General features: G+C 34.7%; 1 protein-coding gene across 3 annotated transcripts in view; it reads left to right on the forward strand.

Moving 5' to 3' along the window:
- Stard13 (StAR related lipid transfer domain containing 13) overlaps nucleotides 1-13,307 on the forward strand; it is a 483,007-nt gene that overhangs the window by 192,198 nt on the left and 277,502 nt on the right. For all 3 annotated transcript variants that reach the window (XM_071611546.1, XM_071611545.1, XM_071611547.1), the window contains one exon: nucleotides 11,709-11,742. In XM_071611546.1, the coding sequence (XP_071467647.1) occupies nucleotides 11,709-11,742 (34 nt within the window). The remainder of the gene's footprint in view (nucleotides 1-11,708; nucleotides 11,743-13,307) is intronic.

Genomic DNA, 13,307 nt, shown 5'->3' on the forward strand with positions numbered 1-13,307 from the left:
TTGAAAGAAAGACAAACAAATAATTCTGAACAGTTGGGAATGTATCTGTGTTCCCAGAGCATATCTCAGGGCCCTGTCCAGAGCAAATTTCTGCTGAATCACTAGTGTTCTTGATTTTCCCCATTTTGTATTTCTCTTCTTCCTTTCTCTACACTGGGACTACCATTACAAATGCTGACTTCTTTGCATGTCTGCACCAGCCTCCAGACTTGCTTCTCTGACCTGTCCTTGTTCTTCACAAATTCATTCTCTACTTTGCAGCCAAATGATCTCATATCACACATCTTGTTTTAAATTCTTCAGTAGCAGCTCTTTTTTCTTGGATAAGCTCTAGAGACAAGCACATAGTATTCATTCAGTAAATATCTGTGAAATGAAAGATTGTAGGAAATCAGGAGTCTTAGGCCTTGAGATGGAACAGAGATAGGTCATAAAGTTATAGTATCCCTTTTGCCAGTTCATTAAATCTTCACTTGCTTCAGTTCTTTTGTCTATAAATATGTGCTTAGGACCAGAAACAAAAATAAGACAATGTATAAATGTGTTAGTTCATGTCTGCCAAGAAGCTTATATCAAGATAGGATAAGATACACAAGAGATTCATTGAGAAAGGGAAGAAGGAAAGTGAGAAGAGCCTCCAGGCTACAGTGGACATCTGACATGAATGAAAGGAGAGAGGGATGGAGGAGTCTCAGGCTACAGTGCAGTTCTAAGGAAGGCTTAACCAGACCCAGGACAAGTCCTGGAGTCAAAACCATCCATAAGAGGTGAGGTGAATAGGATCTGTATTGGTATACACCATCCCCGCCTTGACGCTCCCACTGATGTGAGCAGCCTATGGAAGTATGGCTTTTTTATTAAAAGGGTGATGGACCAAGACAGGCAAATACTTCCCACAGTAGAAGATCTGAGCAGTGCTGGATGTGGTGGCATATGCCTATAATCCCAGCAATCGGTAGACTAAGGCAGGAGGATCACAAGTTGGAGGCCAACCTCAGCAACTTAGTGAAGCTCTAAGTGAGACCCTGTCTCACAATAAAAAATAAAAAGGACTGGGAATGTAGCTCAACAGTAAAGCTTCTCTGGGTTGAATCCCCAGTACAAAAGAAAATGAGGAAGAGGAAAACGAAGAGGAAGGGGAAGGAAAGAGGGTGAGGAGGGGGAAGAACTGAGCAGTACATTTTGCAAAGACCCTTAGAGTTATGAGATGATGAGACAATAAGCATAAGAAAAAAAATCATCTTTCAACTACACAATGGCTGTCTATTTAGCTTGTGAGCTTCACATCATAGACCCATCACCCTTGCTTTTTAAGTCTCTTTTTCCTGCTACATTCCTTTTATCCATCTCACTCAGAACTTTTATGTAGAGGTTGGCAGGAACAGAGAAGCAGAACTTCAGACCATTCCTTTCAGCTGTTGGGCTTTTAGGAGGACCCAACCCCCATCCTCCAACCATCACCACAACCTTTTATATTTTATCTTTCCATTTCTGAGGAATAATTTTCTCTTCTTAAAATGGTAGCATGCAGCAGTGTTTATGCAACTGTTTTGTTACAGATGATGTGAAATTACATTTGGGTCAGTAAGTTTTAAGGTCCTACATCTCTATTAACAGATAAAAGCAGTGATACTATATTATTATTATCTCCTGTACTTCATCTCTTATTGATATTTACTTAAACAATTGACTATTCTGTGGCTTTCAAATTAAAAATGAAGGGATAAAAACCCCAAATCACCATTGTTTCCTCCATACTTAAAATTAAAAAATGTTCTTAAGGATCATTTTTAATTTTTTTAAGTCCTTAGGATTTATCCAGGAAGTTCCTTGAGTGGGGTCCAGAAAGAGGTGTGGCCATCCATTTCTGACATTTTCCAGGGCTGTGTCAGAAATTATTCTGTTGGCCGATGTTCAGCTGAATGAGTCAAGGCCTTAGAGGCATTGGCTTATGAGGCAGGATTTTGGTAGGATTTTTTTAAAACTGCACTACTCCTATAAAGAAAATGAAGCTTTAAATAAAACATGCTACTTTAATCTTATATAATCTTGAAAGCTGGAAGTACTAGGCTATTAAAAACAAGCCTGAAGGCCAAAGCAAATATGGCTATGAAACAGGCAAACTCTCGGGGATGTTACCCAAGGAGGATCACAAAGCGCTAACAGCTAAACCAAACTCTTGATCTTGATCTCTTTTAAATAGACCTAACAGGTAAAGGGTATGACTACTTAGGGACAAAATTGGGATGTGACAGAATGACTCTTTCCCAAAACTTCTTTAATGTTAGGCAATATATTTTAGAGTTACAGATGAAACTAAAAACAGTAGCTAAAAAGAAGGACATTTTTATATAAATATACACATGTGTTTCAGACTATGCATTTATTTAGACTGAATTAAAAAATCTGTGTTCGGTCTACTGCTAGATTCAATAGATGGGAGATAATACACAATTTTTAAAATTTAATCTTTACATTTATGTGAGGTCTATATCACTATCTCCCTTTTATACATAAGTCTTAGCCAAGTGAAGAATACTCATGTAACTAGTAAGAGTTGTAATCAAGACTCAACCTCAATGTGTCAAACTAAGAATGCAGGTTTTTTTTTTAGTACAAGTTGGCTATTCTTTATCTTAAATGCCTAGAATCAGAAGTGTCTTGGATTTTGTAGTTTTTCATATTTAAGATTATTTGTATATAAATAATGATATATCTTAGGGATGTAACTGAAGTCTAACACAAAGTCCTTTTATATTTTATAGGCACCTTAAATATATATATATCTTAACAGTAATTTTATATAATATTCTGGAAATTTTTGTTCATGAAACAAAATTCATGGTGCGGAATTGTCCACTGACCAGACCAGCATCATGTCAGTGCTCAAGATGTTTCAGATCTTGGAGCATTTCAGATCTTTGTATTAGGGATGTTCAGCCTGTATACCACAATGGCTTAAAAGAAATAGAGATGAATTGTCATTTCTTCACATTTACTTGAAGAGAGAAGATACATTTGTGAATTAACTAGAGAATAATTTGTGGAGGTATATGTGAGACTATATTCTGAGCACTACAGGAGTACAGAAGTTGCTTTACAAACAGAAAACTCTTTTCTCCTATGCTCCTCTCTAGCTCCAGGACCCCCTTACACCTGTCATTCATATCCTAAGAGAATTGAACCCCAACTATCAGCTGTCCACCACAGCCAGACTGTCAATATCCACACCCTCCTTATTTTCTCCAGTTGGCTCTGCTCTCTGGGACCCACTCTTAGACCCTCCTGTGGGTCTGTGTTTCCTGGAATCTGCAACTATGGTCTCCACAAGTTCTTTTCCCTTGGTCTGTGAATATATTGAAATCTCGTCTAATTTTAAAAAGTGCTTCATCAAATTACCTCCTAAGACTAGAAGTTTGGCTTCCTTCAACTTTTCTGAGTTTCTTGAGATTATATTACTTTATTTATTCCTTTTTTCTATTCTAATTGCTATCCCCTGGTTCTGGCCAAGGTCACTTCATAACTACCAACTTCAGAGTTGCCATTTTCAGCCCTTTGCTATTAATCTACTTCTGCTGATTAAAATCTTCCCTCTTCTAATATATATATATATATATATTCCTTTTCTTCTCTGGCTGCTTTTTCTTAGTCATCCTTTCATCTTTTCATCCTCATAAATACCAGCTGCCCAGATTTTTGCCTTTACCTTTCTTTTTCTTAGCAAAATCGCTTTTTCTGAACAACCTCATACTTGTTCAAAGTTGGAATTATTGATAGTCTGTACTTATTCAGACCACTTTACTGAGCTCTAGCTTCTTTATACAGTCCCAGCTGGTGTCCCACAGACACTTCAAACTCAAGGTGTCCAAAAACAAAATTCCCTTCCACACCTCTCCTATCACTCATCTTCATCAATGTGACACTGCCACAAACCAGGTAGCCCAGACCTGGAAACTATTCAAGACACTCTCTCTCACACTCGCTTCCTCTCTTTGCTTTTAATCAATCCCCTTGTAAATATGACTCATACCTGTCCGTCCTCACACAGTCTAGTACCAGCCCTATGTTTTACCTAGTCATGGTCCATTGTAACAGTCCCCTGGATTGTATCCAGTTTCTTCACCCTATCCACAGTCTACCCCTTGTGGTGGCTCCAGATTTGCCATTATAAAACCTGCATTTTAGAGTCTTCATTACCCATAAAAGTCATTCTCAACTCCTAAATTTAGTATGCAAACTCTTTCATGATCTAGCCCAATCCTATCCTTCTAACCACATCACTCTCTACTCTTCTCCAAAACTGATATTGTAGCAACATCGGAATCCCTTCATTTCTCTAGACACCCCTGCTTTCTTCTGCCCCTCATACACATTGCTCCTCCTCCCTGAAATTCCCCTCTTACTCTTCCTATGAGCCTATTACTCTTTATAAAACATCTCTGATTTTCTCTATGAGATCCACCACTCGTTCCTCTTCGGAAATCAGTATGTTTTATGTACACCTTTGTTCCTATACTTGTTCTGTAGTATTGTAAACTTTGTGTTGTTGGTGGCAGAGGGTTGTCTTCTGCCTTATCCTGGAATTTTATTCAGGGAATAAGAACTCAGTTTCATTCTAAGACAGCCAAGTTTTCAATTGCACATACAAACTATTTAACCATCATCTTTATTCGTAAATGTTAACTGAACTTATTATCTAAGTCAGGTAACTCCATATTGTAATAAATCTGCAATTAATTGCTTTCTAATAGTGTTATGTGTATATGTCTTATCTATCCTTCTAGATTATCAAAGTTTGGTGTTTTACCCACAAAATTATCCTAGAATGGATCAGGTGTTTCTTAAAGCTAGATAGTAAAGTCCAAGATGGTGGAAATGCTTTTTATTTGGGTCTTGATCTGATTACTTGTCTAGGAAATCCCTATTTCAATCATGAAACAAAATACTCTTTTATGATTATTAAAGAATTATGAGCTAAAGAAATGGGAATCTGAACTAATTAACTAAAAAATCAAACATGTTCTGTTTGTTCAGATTAGTTCAGATTCCCATTTCTTTATTTCTCACAAATTAACTCTTTGGCTTTATATTCAGAGCTTTTGTTTGTCAAAAGCATCTCAGAGCATAATATTTTTTTAATTACTGTCTGGCAAATGCTTGTGTGCATTTAGTCATTAATTTTTAATTTTTCAAAGTCTAGTGAAAATACATGTGGTATGTGTTATACTCTTGCATGGATTCTTCCAGATAAGTATATATTCCAGAGTAAAACAGAAATAATTTTTTGGCTGGGGTGAATGAGAGTCAGAGCACAGCCCAAGTCATATGTCCATATTGGAGCGGGACACTGAGTACAGGATCTAAAGAGAGGAGCACAAAAATGTCTGAGCAAGAGAGAACAGTGAAACCTGTATTTCAGGTTCATGATTGGAAAAGGACTGTCCAAAAATGAAAGGGAATCTGGAAACCCGGATTCCTGTCTGGCTGTCTCAGCAGCACCATCCTCAGCTTCTGGCTGTCACACAGGGTTCTAGCAAACCCTGCCTTGAATGGAAGGATTGACCATTTATTGGCCTAGAGTGAATACAGTTGTACAAAAGAATGGAAGTTCTTAAGTCTTTTTGAGTTGTTGCACTTCTGTAAAACTTACTTAAAGTATTTGTCCAGATGAAAAATGCCTGGGATCATTGTTTTAGAATGAATTTTATTCACTAAACTAGACCCAGGAAACTTCTATAATCAGTTCTGTTATTAAGAAACTTCTTTTTCATTTGATGTATTCCTTTCTTCATTTATTCATTCTTGAGACTTGGCACAACTCTTACATAGAACATACACAGAAGGATAGAAAACAAGTGGCCTCTTCATGTAAACTAATCAAGAAGGAAGTGAAGCCACCCAAATGTGGTCTATGCCATCTGTGACAAATAGCAAAACTACGGCCACAGTTTTTTCCTTAACTGCTAACAGTAAAATATAAAACCCTTTTTATTAGTACCAGATGTGAAGAATGCTTATTAAAATGCCATGGTTTATTAAATAACATCACTTCAGACTCACTGAACTAATAAAGATTAGGTATTTTTGCATTAAATGTCTGAAATTATGTATTACACACTTCTATTTCAAATATTTGAATACTAATATACACATACCAAAATTTATATTTAGAAACAGAGATTTATACATCAAGGGCTAAACTGAAAAATGCTTAAAACCACAAAAGTAGTTTTCATATGCCTCTTATGTTTAAGGTTTCTTGAGGTTTTTATATGGCACTGGAAATAAGTGTTACATATGTTAGATTTATAGGAAAAAGAGTAGATTTCAAATTATATAATATATTCTATAATTTTTAGAATATTTTTCCTTGGCTTTCATGGCATAATTATTTGAGGAAGTCTGTGTTCTTTCCCTTCTCTCCCCTCCTTCCCACTGTCTAACATTTTCTCAAAACTAGTTGGGAAAGGATAGCTTTAACAGCTAGGCAGGAACCACTATAGAGAATTTTTTCATAAATAAAAAGGTTTTGTGTACTTCTCATCATGGCTATGATCAAAATATTTCAAATTCAAATTTAAAGTCAATAATGAGAATTCAGTAAGATAAATAAAGAACATCATATTTTTATTACTTCATTAACTGATAATTTGGTTGAAACTCTTAAAATTATTAGAGATTATAATGCTTTGAAATATTTCTTCCCCATTTTTACCTATAATATGTACTCAATATACTAGACAGCTAATGGAGAGAGATTTAGGAAAAGGTTTTACTTTTTCTGTTTGAGATATTTTCCACCTACAACAGTCAGTCTTAACTTACTTGGACCAAAGTCAGTGTGTAACATTTATAGACCTTACATTGTCCAAGGAAACAAATTTCCAGTGGTAATCTGGTGATCAACCTTTTCCACTCATTTCTACTTAGGCATTATTCAGTAATATTTAAATCAGGGCCACTACTAAATATAATCTATTGAGTTTGAAATCAACAGGTGGATTCTGGATAAAGTAAAGGACACATAGTAAAATGACTTACATGTTTACCTATGATTTTATTTACTTTAGAAGTATATTTGACACTTTTGGTTTTCAAGGTTTATATGAGGGCATTGAGAACAAATGAGTCTTTTGTGTTTCAAAGCAGCAGGTGTTGAAATAGCTTTCTATTTGACTACTACTATAGTAGGTAAAGTATTTATTACATGCCCTAGTCTACCAATAAAAAGTTATCTGGGTGCTTTCATGGTTATCTAATATAGTTATATATTTTAGTCTAGCATATTTGGATAAGTAGGCAAAGGATACATGTTTGAATAAATCTATTCCCAAAAGCAATTGTTTTAAATCTAGCCCTATCATAGAACAAATACCTAAAATATTTTTTATCCTTAAAGTATGTATTAACATGGATTTATAATTACTATGACTTTAGAAGCACTAGAAAATTTACCACCTTCTGGGGAATCTCACCAAATGAGGCAAGTGACTCTAATACTACTAATCAAGAAAGAAAGAAAGTCACCCAAATGTGGTCTCTACCATCTGTGGTCTGTGATAAGTATTAAAACCCACAATCATGATTTTTCTATGAGACTATCCATGAGCTAATTCTAACAATTTTTCATGAATTGCCCATGAGATAACTCTAGCAATTCTAGAGTTCCCAAATCTCCAATTTGGGTACTTATCTGCTCCCAGACAACTGTACAACAGAAAGAACAGTTGAAGCACTCAGCAAATGTTTATTTCTATACATTTCTATACCAACTAAGCACTCAACAAATATTTATTTAATAAAATATCTAGAGAAAGAACCCATGAATGGTCTAAAGACATGTAATCTAATTATACTGGCTCCAGTGAATAGCTGGCATCATACCACAGTTTGCTTCAAGATTTACCCTTCCTATATGTTTCTAGAGCTAACTATAATCTCATGATTATTAGATGGGGATAAGTAATTATCTGTGAGTAGCAGTTTCTTTATTATCTATCCTTATGTCACAATTTGTATCTTAGAGAAGTATCCTATAAATGTGTTATATTGCTGAGATCTAAAGAGTTTCTACTCTATTATTTGGATTTCTAAACAGAGGAGTTTGAATTATGATACAGTAGAAGTTTCAACATATGGGGTTGCCTTAGATTGTGCATCTCGTGATTTTTTTTCCTCAGGGATCTTTTATTTTGTAATTATGATAAAATACACATAACACAAAATTTATCATCTTAACCATTTTTAAGTACAGTGATATTAATCCAACTACATCATTGTGCAACCATCAACACCATCCACTCAAGAATTTTCATTTTCCAAAACTGAAACTCTGTACTCATTGAACAATAATTTCCCATTACTTCCTCTCCCTAGTCCCTGGGATCTAGTAATTTTAAGTAAAAATTATCATATTAAAATATTGTCATATATTCATAAAAATACATGTTCACCATCACACTTATGAATTTTTAGATTAACATGTTATAGACAATGCATATTTTATATTTGTTCTTTTCTTCAATAATTTTCGTAGGAAATGAGAGCTCCTATGCCTCTGCTTCTCATTTTACAAACAATTTAAATGGTTACATGCATCAGGGGCTCATTTTCAAATATTTTCAACATCTTTATACTTCAGTAATATTTTTCATTATTCAAGGACACTGACTTTTGTTGCTTTAATTTAGCAAAAAATTGCGACTTTTTTCAAATGACACTTCACATTTACAATGTTCAGACTTTTAAATATGTTTAAACATCATCCCACATTTTTCTCCAAGTTGTATCTTTTCTTTATGTTTCTAGAGTTCACTGTAATCTCATGAACGTGTACCTTTTATGGAATATTTATATTTAGGACAAAATAATACTTGACCATACTTTTGTCAAATGCTCTGTTTTATCTGAGAATCCCTGGTTCACTTGGGTTGCATTGATTTATGTTTGGAGTCAAATAATCTGACCCTTCATTCTTGTATCAAGGGAAATTATTATTATTATTATTATTATTATTATTATTATTATTATTATTATTGTATGAGTAACTCTATTAGTACTCTATCTCAAGGTATGGTCAAAGAAGCCTATTTATTTATTATATTTTACTTCCTCTTCAAACCCTCAGGCTGAAATTTCTCTGTAGCAATTCCTCTTAACTCCTAAGTGAGAATTTTTTAAATAGCTGAACATGAATAATTCTACCAGGTTATTTCTATGTTTATATGCTTATTAAAACATTGCTGAATTAAGAAAAATAATTCTTAATATTATATTATATTCAGGTAACACAACTTATTTTGCTTTCTAATTTTACCCTACTTGTTATTCCAGGTCAACTAGTCATTAAATAAATTTGCTTCCAACCCAAGTCAGAACCATTTTATTGGTTGCATAGGGTTCACTCTAGAGCAGAAAATAGGCATTTACTTAATATTATTTGAGAAATCTTTCCCCTCCTGTGTGTCACAGTGTCTGGAGGCTTGCCATTGAAGGTTCGTTTCTTGTGTTTATCGTCAGATGGTAGGTACCCCTTAATGTTTGAATATCCATGGGAAGAGAGACTCTTCTCATTGTCAGTCACCAACAGTTTTGTGAATTTGCTATTACTCCAGGGCAAGTATGAACAGAGAAATAAGGGAAGGTGGGGAGAGGAAGAGAGATAGAGATACAGATAGAGATAAATAGATAATAGAAAAAGGGTTGGTAGAACAAAACTTTATGTCAGTATTTTGCCTCTTTCATTCCAAATTCCCATAGAGTATTATATACCTGATACTTTGAAAAAATAAAGTGTAACCCTCTGTTTTTCAGAATTTCTTTCAGAATAATCAACAAATATTTACTTTATGCTTCCTCTGTGATACTCATGGGTCTCATTATATATCACATGAATTATTGTATTTACTCCTCTTCAAGAAACTCTATCTTACCGATGAGGAAATAAGACAAAGAAATTTGGTAACTTTCTTGAGGTCATGCAGATAGTAGCTGTCTTTCTGATTGCTAAACTTAGGATCGTAACCTCTGCAGTGTTGATTTTTAAGGTCATGGGGGACTATTGAAGGGTCTTTTTAAAAAAATTTTTATTTGTTCTTTTTAGTTATACATAACAGTAGAATGTATTTTGACACATCATACCTACATGGAGTATAACTTCCCATTCTTGTGGTTGTACCTAATGTGGAGTTATACATGGTCATGTATTCATACATGAACACAGAAAGTTATGTCTGATTCATTCTACTGTCTTTCCCATCACTCCTATTTCCCCCACTGCCCTCATTCAATTCAGTGACACTCTGCTGCTTCCTCCCTACTACCTATTGTGAGTCAGCATCCACATATCAGAGAAAACATTTGACCTTTGTTTTTTTGGGATTGGCTTATTTCACTTAGCATGATAGTCTTCAGTTCCATCCACTTACCATCAAATGATGTAATTTCATTCTTCTTGAAGGGTATTAAGACAACTAATGTAATCACATTGTTTTTAGAAAGATTAAACTGTGAATAAGAAAAATAAGGCTGGAGTCAGACTAGGAAGTTAGGAAGCTGAGTTACCTAGGTAAGACCTGAATGTTGTCCAGGAGGTGTAAGTAAGAATGAAAAGTGATGGATTGACTAAAGTAAGATTTGGGAGTAGACAACAACAGGATTTAGTGAGAATAGGAAGAGAGATAAAGGATGAGCTCTGGATTCCTGATTTGAATAGTGATGCCATTCATTAAGAAAGGAACATAGAAAGAGGATCAGTTTAGATCTGGGAGTGTCTGGCCAAGAGAGTGGAGAGGAGGTTGTAGGAAGGCAGCAGAGGATTCTGAATTTTGAACACATGGAGTTTAAGGTGTCTACTAAAGCATGTGTAAATCAGATGTCCACTCAGCACTTGGCTCCATTGACCTGGAGCTCAAGGCAAGAATCCAGGTTGGAGATATAAATCTGAAGGTTATCAGAATATGAACGGAAAGTAAATGATGTCACTATGGAAGAACCTACAAACTAAGGAGAGAAAGCCCAACTGCAATCCCTGATGAAACAAAATAATACTAAAGTAAATGAACTTAACCTGTAAGGAGGACAAAGTCAAAGGGCAGCAAACCAGTAAAATGATAAAGAATAGTCAGAGGGTAGAAAAGACTATAGGGACAGAGCGGGAGAACAGAGGGCAGAAGGATCATCTTCTGATGATGTACTTTGTATACAATCAGAGATGAAAAATTGTGCTCTATATGTGTAATATGAATTGTAATGCATTCTGCTGTCATATGTAACAAATTGGAATAAAAAAAGAAGGGAGGAGCGGTCAGCTGCATTAGCTGCTGTGTTATTGGGGGATCAAGTGAGGCAGAGACTGGATTTAGCACTAAGGAGATTCCTGGTGATTTGAGGGCAGTAGAATAATCGATAGAAACTGGAATTTAGTCTTCTCTGTTAGTAAGTAGATTCAAATCTTTACTTAAGTCAGAGAAAAATAACTTGATTCATCTTCCCCATCAGTAAGTATTATAATTACTTTTATAATTCCAAATGAGTTGTGTAGTCCCTCAAATAATTCAATTTTAATGCTTCATTTGGCACTTTATTTTTATTTCTGGAGGCCCTTTGATTCTGATTTTATAATCTGACTCTTGTTTTGAGCCTGATGATGATATTCTTGACAAAATGGTATAATTTTGAGATATTAAGAGAGTCATGATTTTTTACAGGTGCTCTCTGACAAACGAAGCAAAGAAAGAGCAGGTAAGTCTCCTTGATCAGCTGTGTTTTACTGTTTATTGATAGAAAATGTTTGAAGAGTTTTGTCTAATTCCTATAAATTTAAGCATGCCATGAGTATTCTGAATCATTGATAGAAAGTCGATGGTCACTGTGTGATGTTAAATCAGAATATGTTATACATCTTGGAGACTGAATTAACTCACTTTGTTCTTTCATAATCCTCATGCCATTATTTTGTATGTTTATCCCCATTTGGTAAGGTTAATTTCATACAGAGAAAACTTGTTTTGCATAAGTAGTCTTTATCTTAAAATGCATGCTATAAATTCAATAAGAATTAAATAGAAAGTTATATCTGTACTGAAAAATCCGCTTAGAAGAGAAGTGATTTTGAGAAAATAGTACGTATGAGGCCACCATCTCCAATGTCTTTGAGTTTGGAGATGTTTTGTGTAAGTCCAGCTATTTTCTATCTTAATTTATTGATTTTTTATTTTAGTGACTTTGTAAAGTAAGAGCTAATGACTACCTGAATCAGCTACTTACCGCCCTTTAGCATCTGTCTTTTACTCTTGGCTTCTTCATTGTGGATGCAACATTGAAATCTCCTCCTATTCATTGTGGATACAACATGAAATCTCCTCATCAGTCCTTAGGTCATATGGCATTTACATACTTAAACATGGGAAAGAGCCACTTCAAAATCCTTTTCCTTCATATTGGTAGAATTACATGTTTCTGAACTGCTTCAATATGAAAATTAAAACTTCTTTTCTCTTGAGTTTTTATCATTAAAGCCTGATTTTGAAATAATCTTGTCAAATAATGCCTCTAAAAATAACAGTCTAATGCTGCCTTCATCTACATTGTTAATCATCATTATTTCCATTTTTATATATTCATTTTTCTATCATCTGTTAGGAACCAATTTTAGTCCATTATTCAAAAACTCAAGATCTTAGCTTTAGTGCCTATTAAGATTACCACTGGATCTCTGGGATATATAATAATTACTTATCTATGGTTTTGGAGTCTAGAGTTATAGTTACCTGAGGTCAGCCTTGGTCTGAAAACATTAAATGGAAAATTCCAGAAAAAAAAAATTCCATAAATTTTAAATCATATGCAGTTCTGAGTAGTATGATGAAATCTGTATTTCCCACTACATCCTGCTCAAGTGTGGATTTTTCCCTTTCTTCTCCATCCACACTATCTGTGCTACCCTCCTACTACTCACTTACTAGCTTGTCAGCAGATTGATTGTTGTGATATCACAGTGATCATGTTCAAGTAACCTGTATTTTGCTTAATAATGGCCCCAAAGCACAAGAATAATGATACTAGAAATTTTCTTGTAGTATAATGCATTAATAGTTCTATTAGTACTTACTGCCAATCTCTCACTGTGTCTAAATGATAAGTTAAGCTTTATCATGTTCATGTATGTAAAGGAAAAAGGCATAGTATATGTAGGATTTGGCGCTACCCACAGTTTCAAGCACCCACTGTGGTTCTTGGAACATGTCACCCCTGAATAAGGGGGACTGCTATTCTTCCAGCTCCTCCTGGAAAGATTTGCAAGAAGA

Source organism: Marmota flaviventris, chromosome 4 (assembly GCF_047511675.1).
Source record: "Marmota flaviventris isolate mMarFla1 chromosome 4, mMarFla1.hap1, whole genome shotgun sequence".
Taxonomy (NCBI): domain Eukaryota; kingdom Metazoa; phylum Chordata; class Mammalia; order Rodentia; family Sciuridae; genus Marmota; species Marmota flaviventris.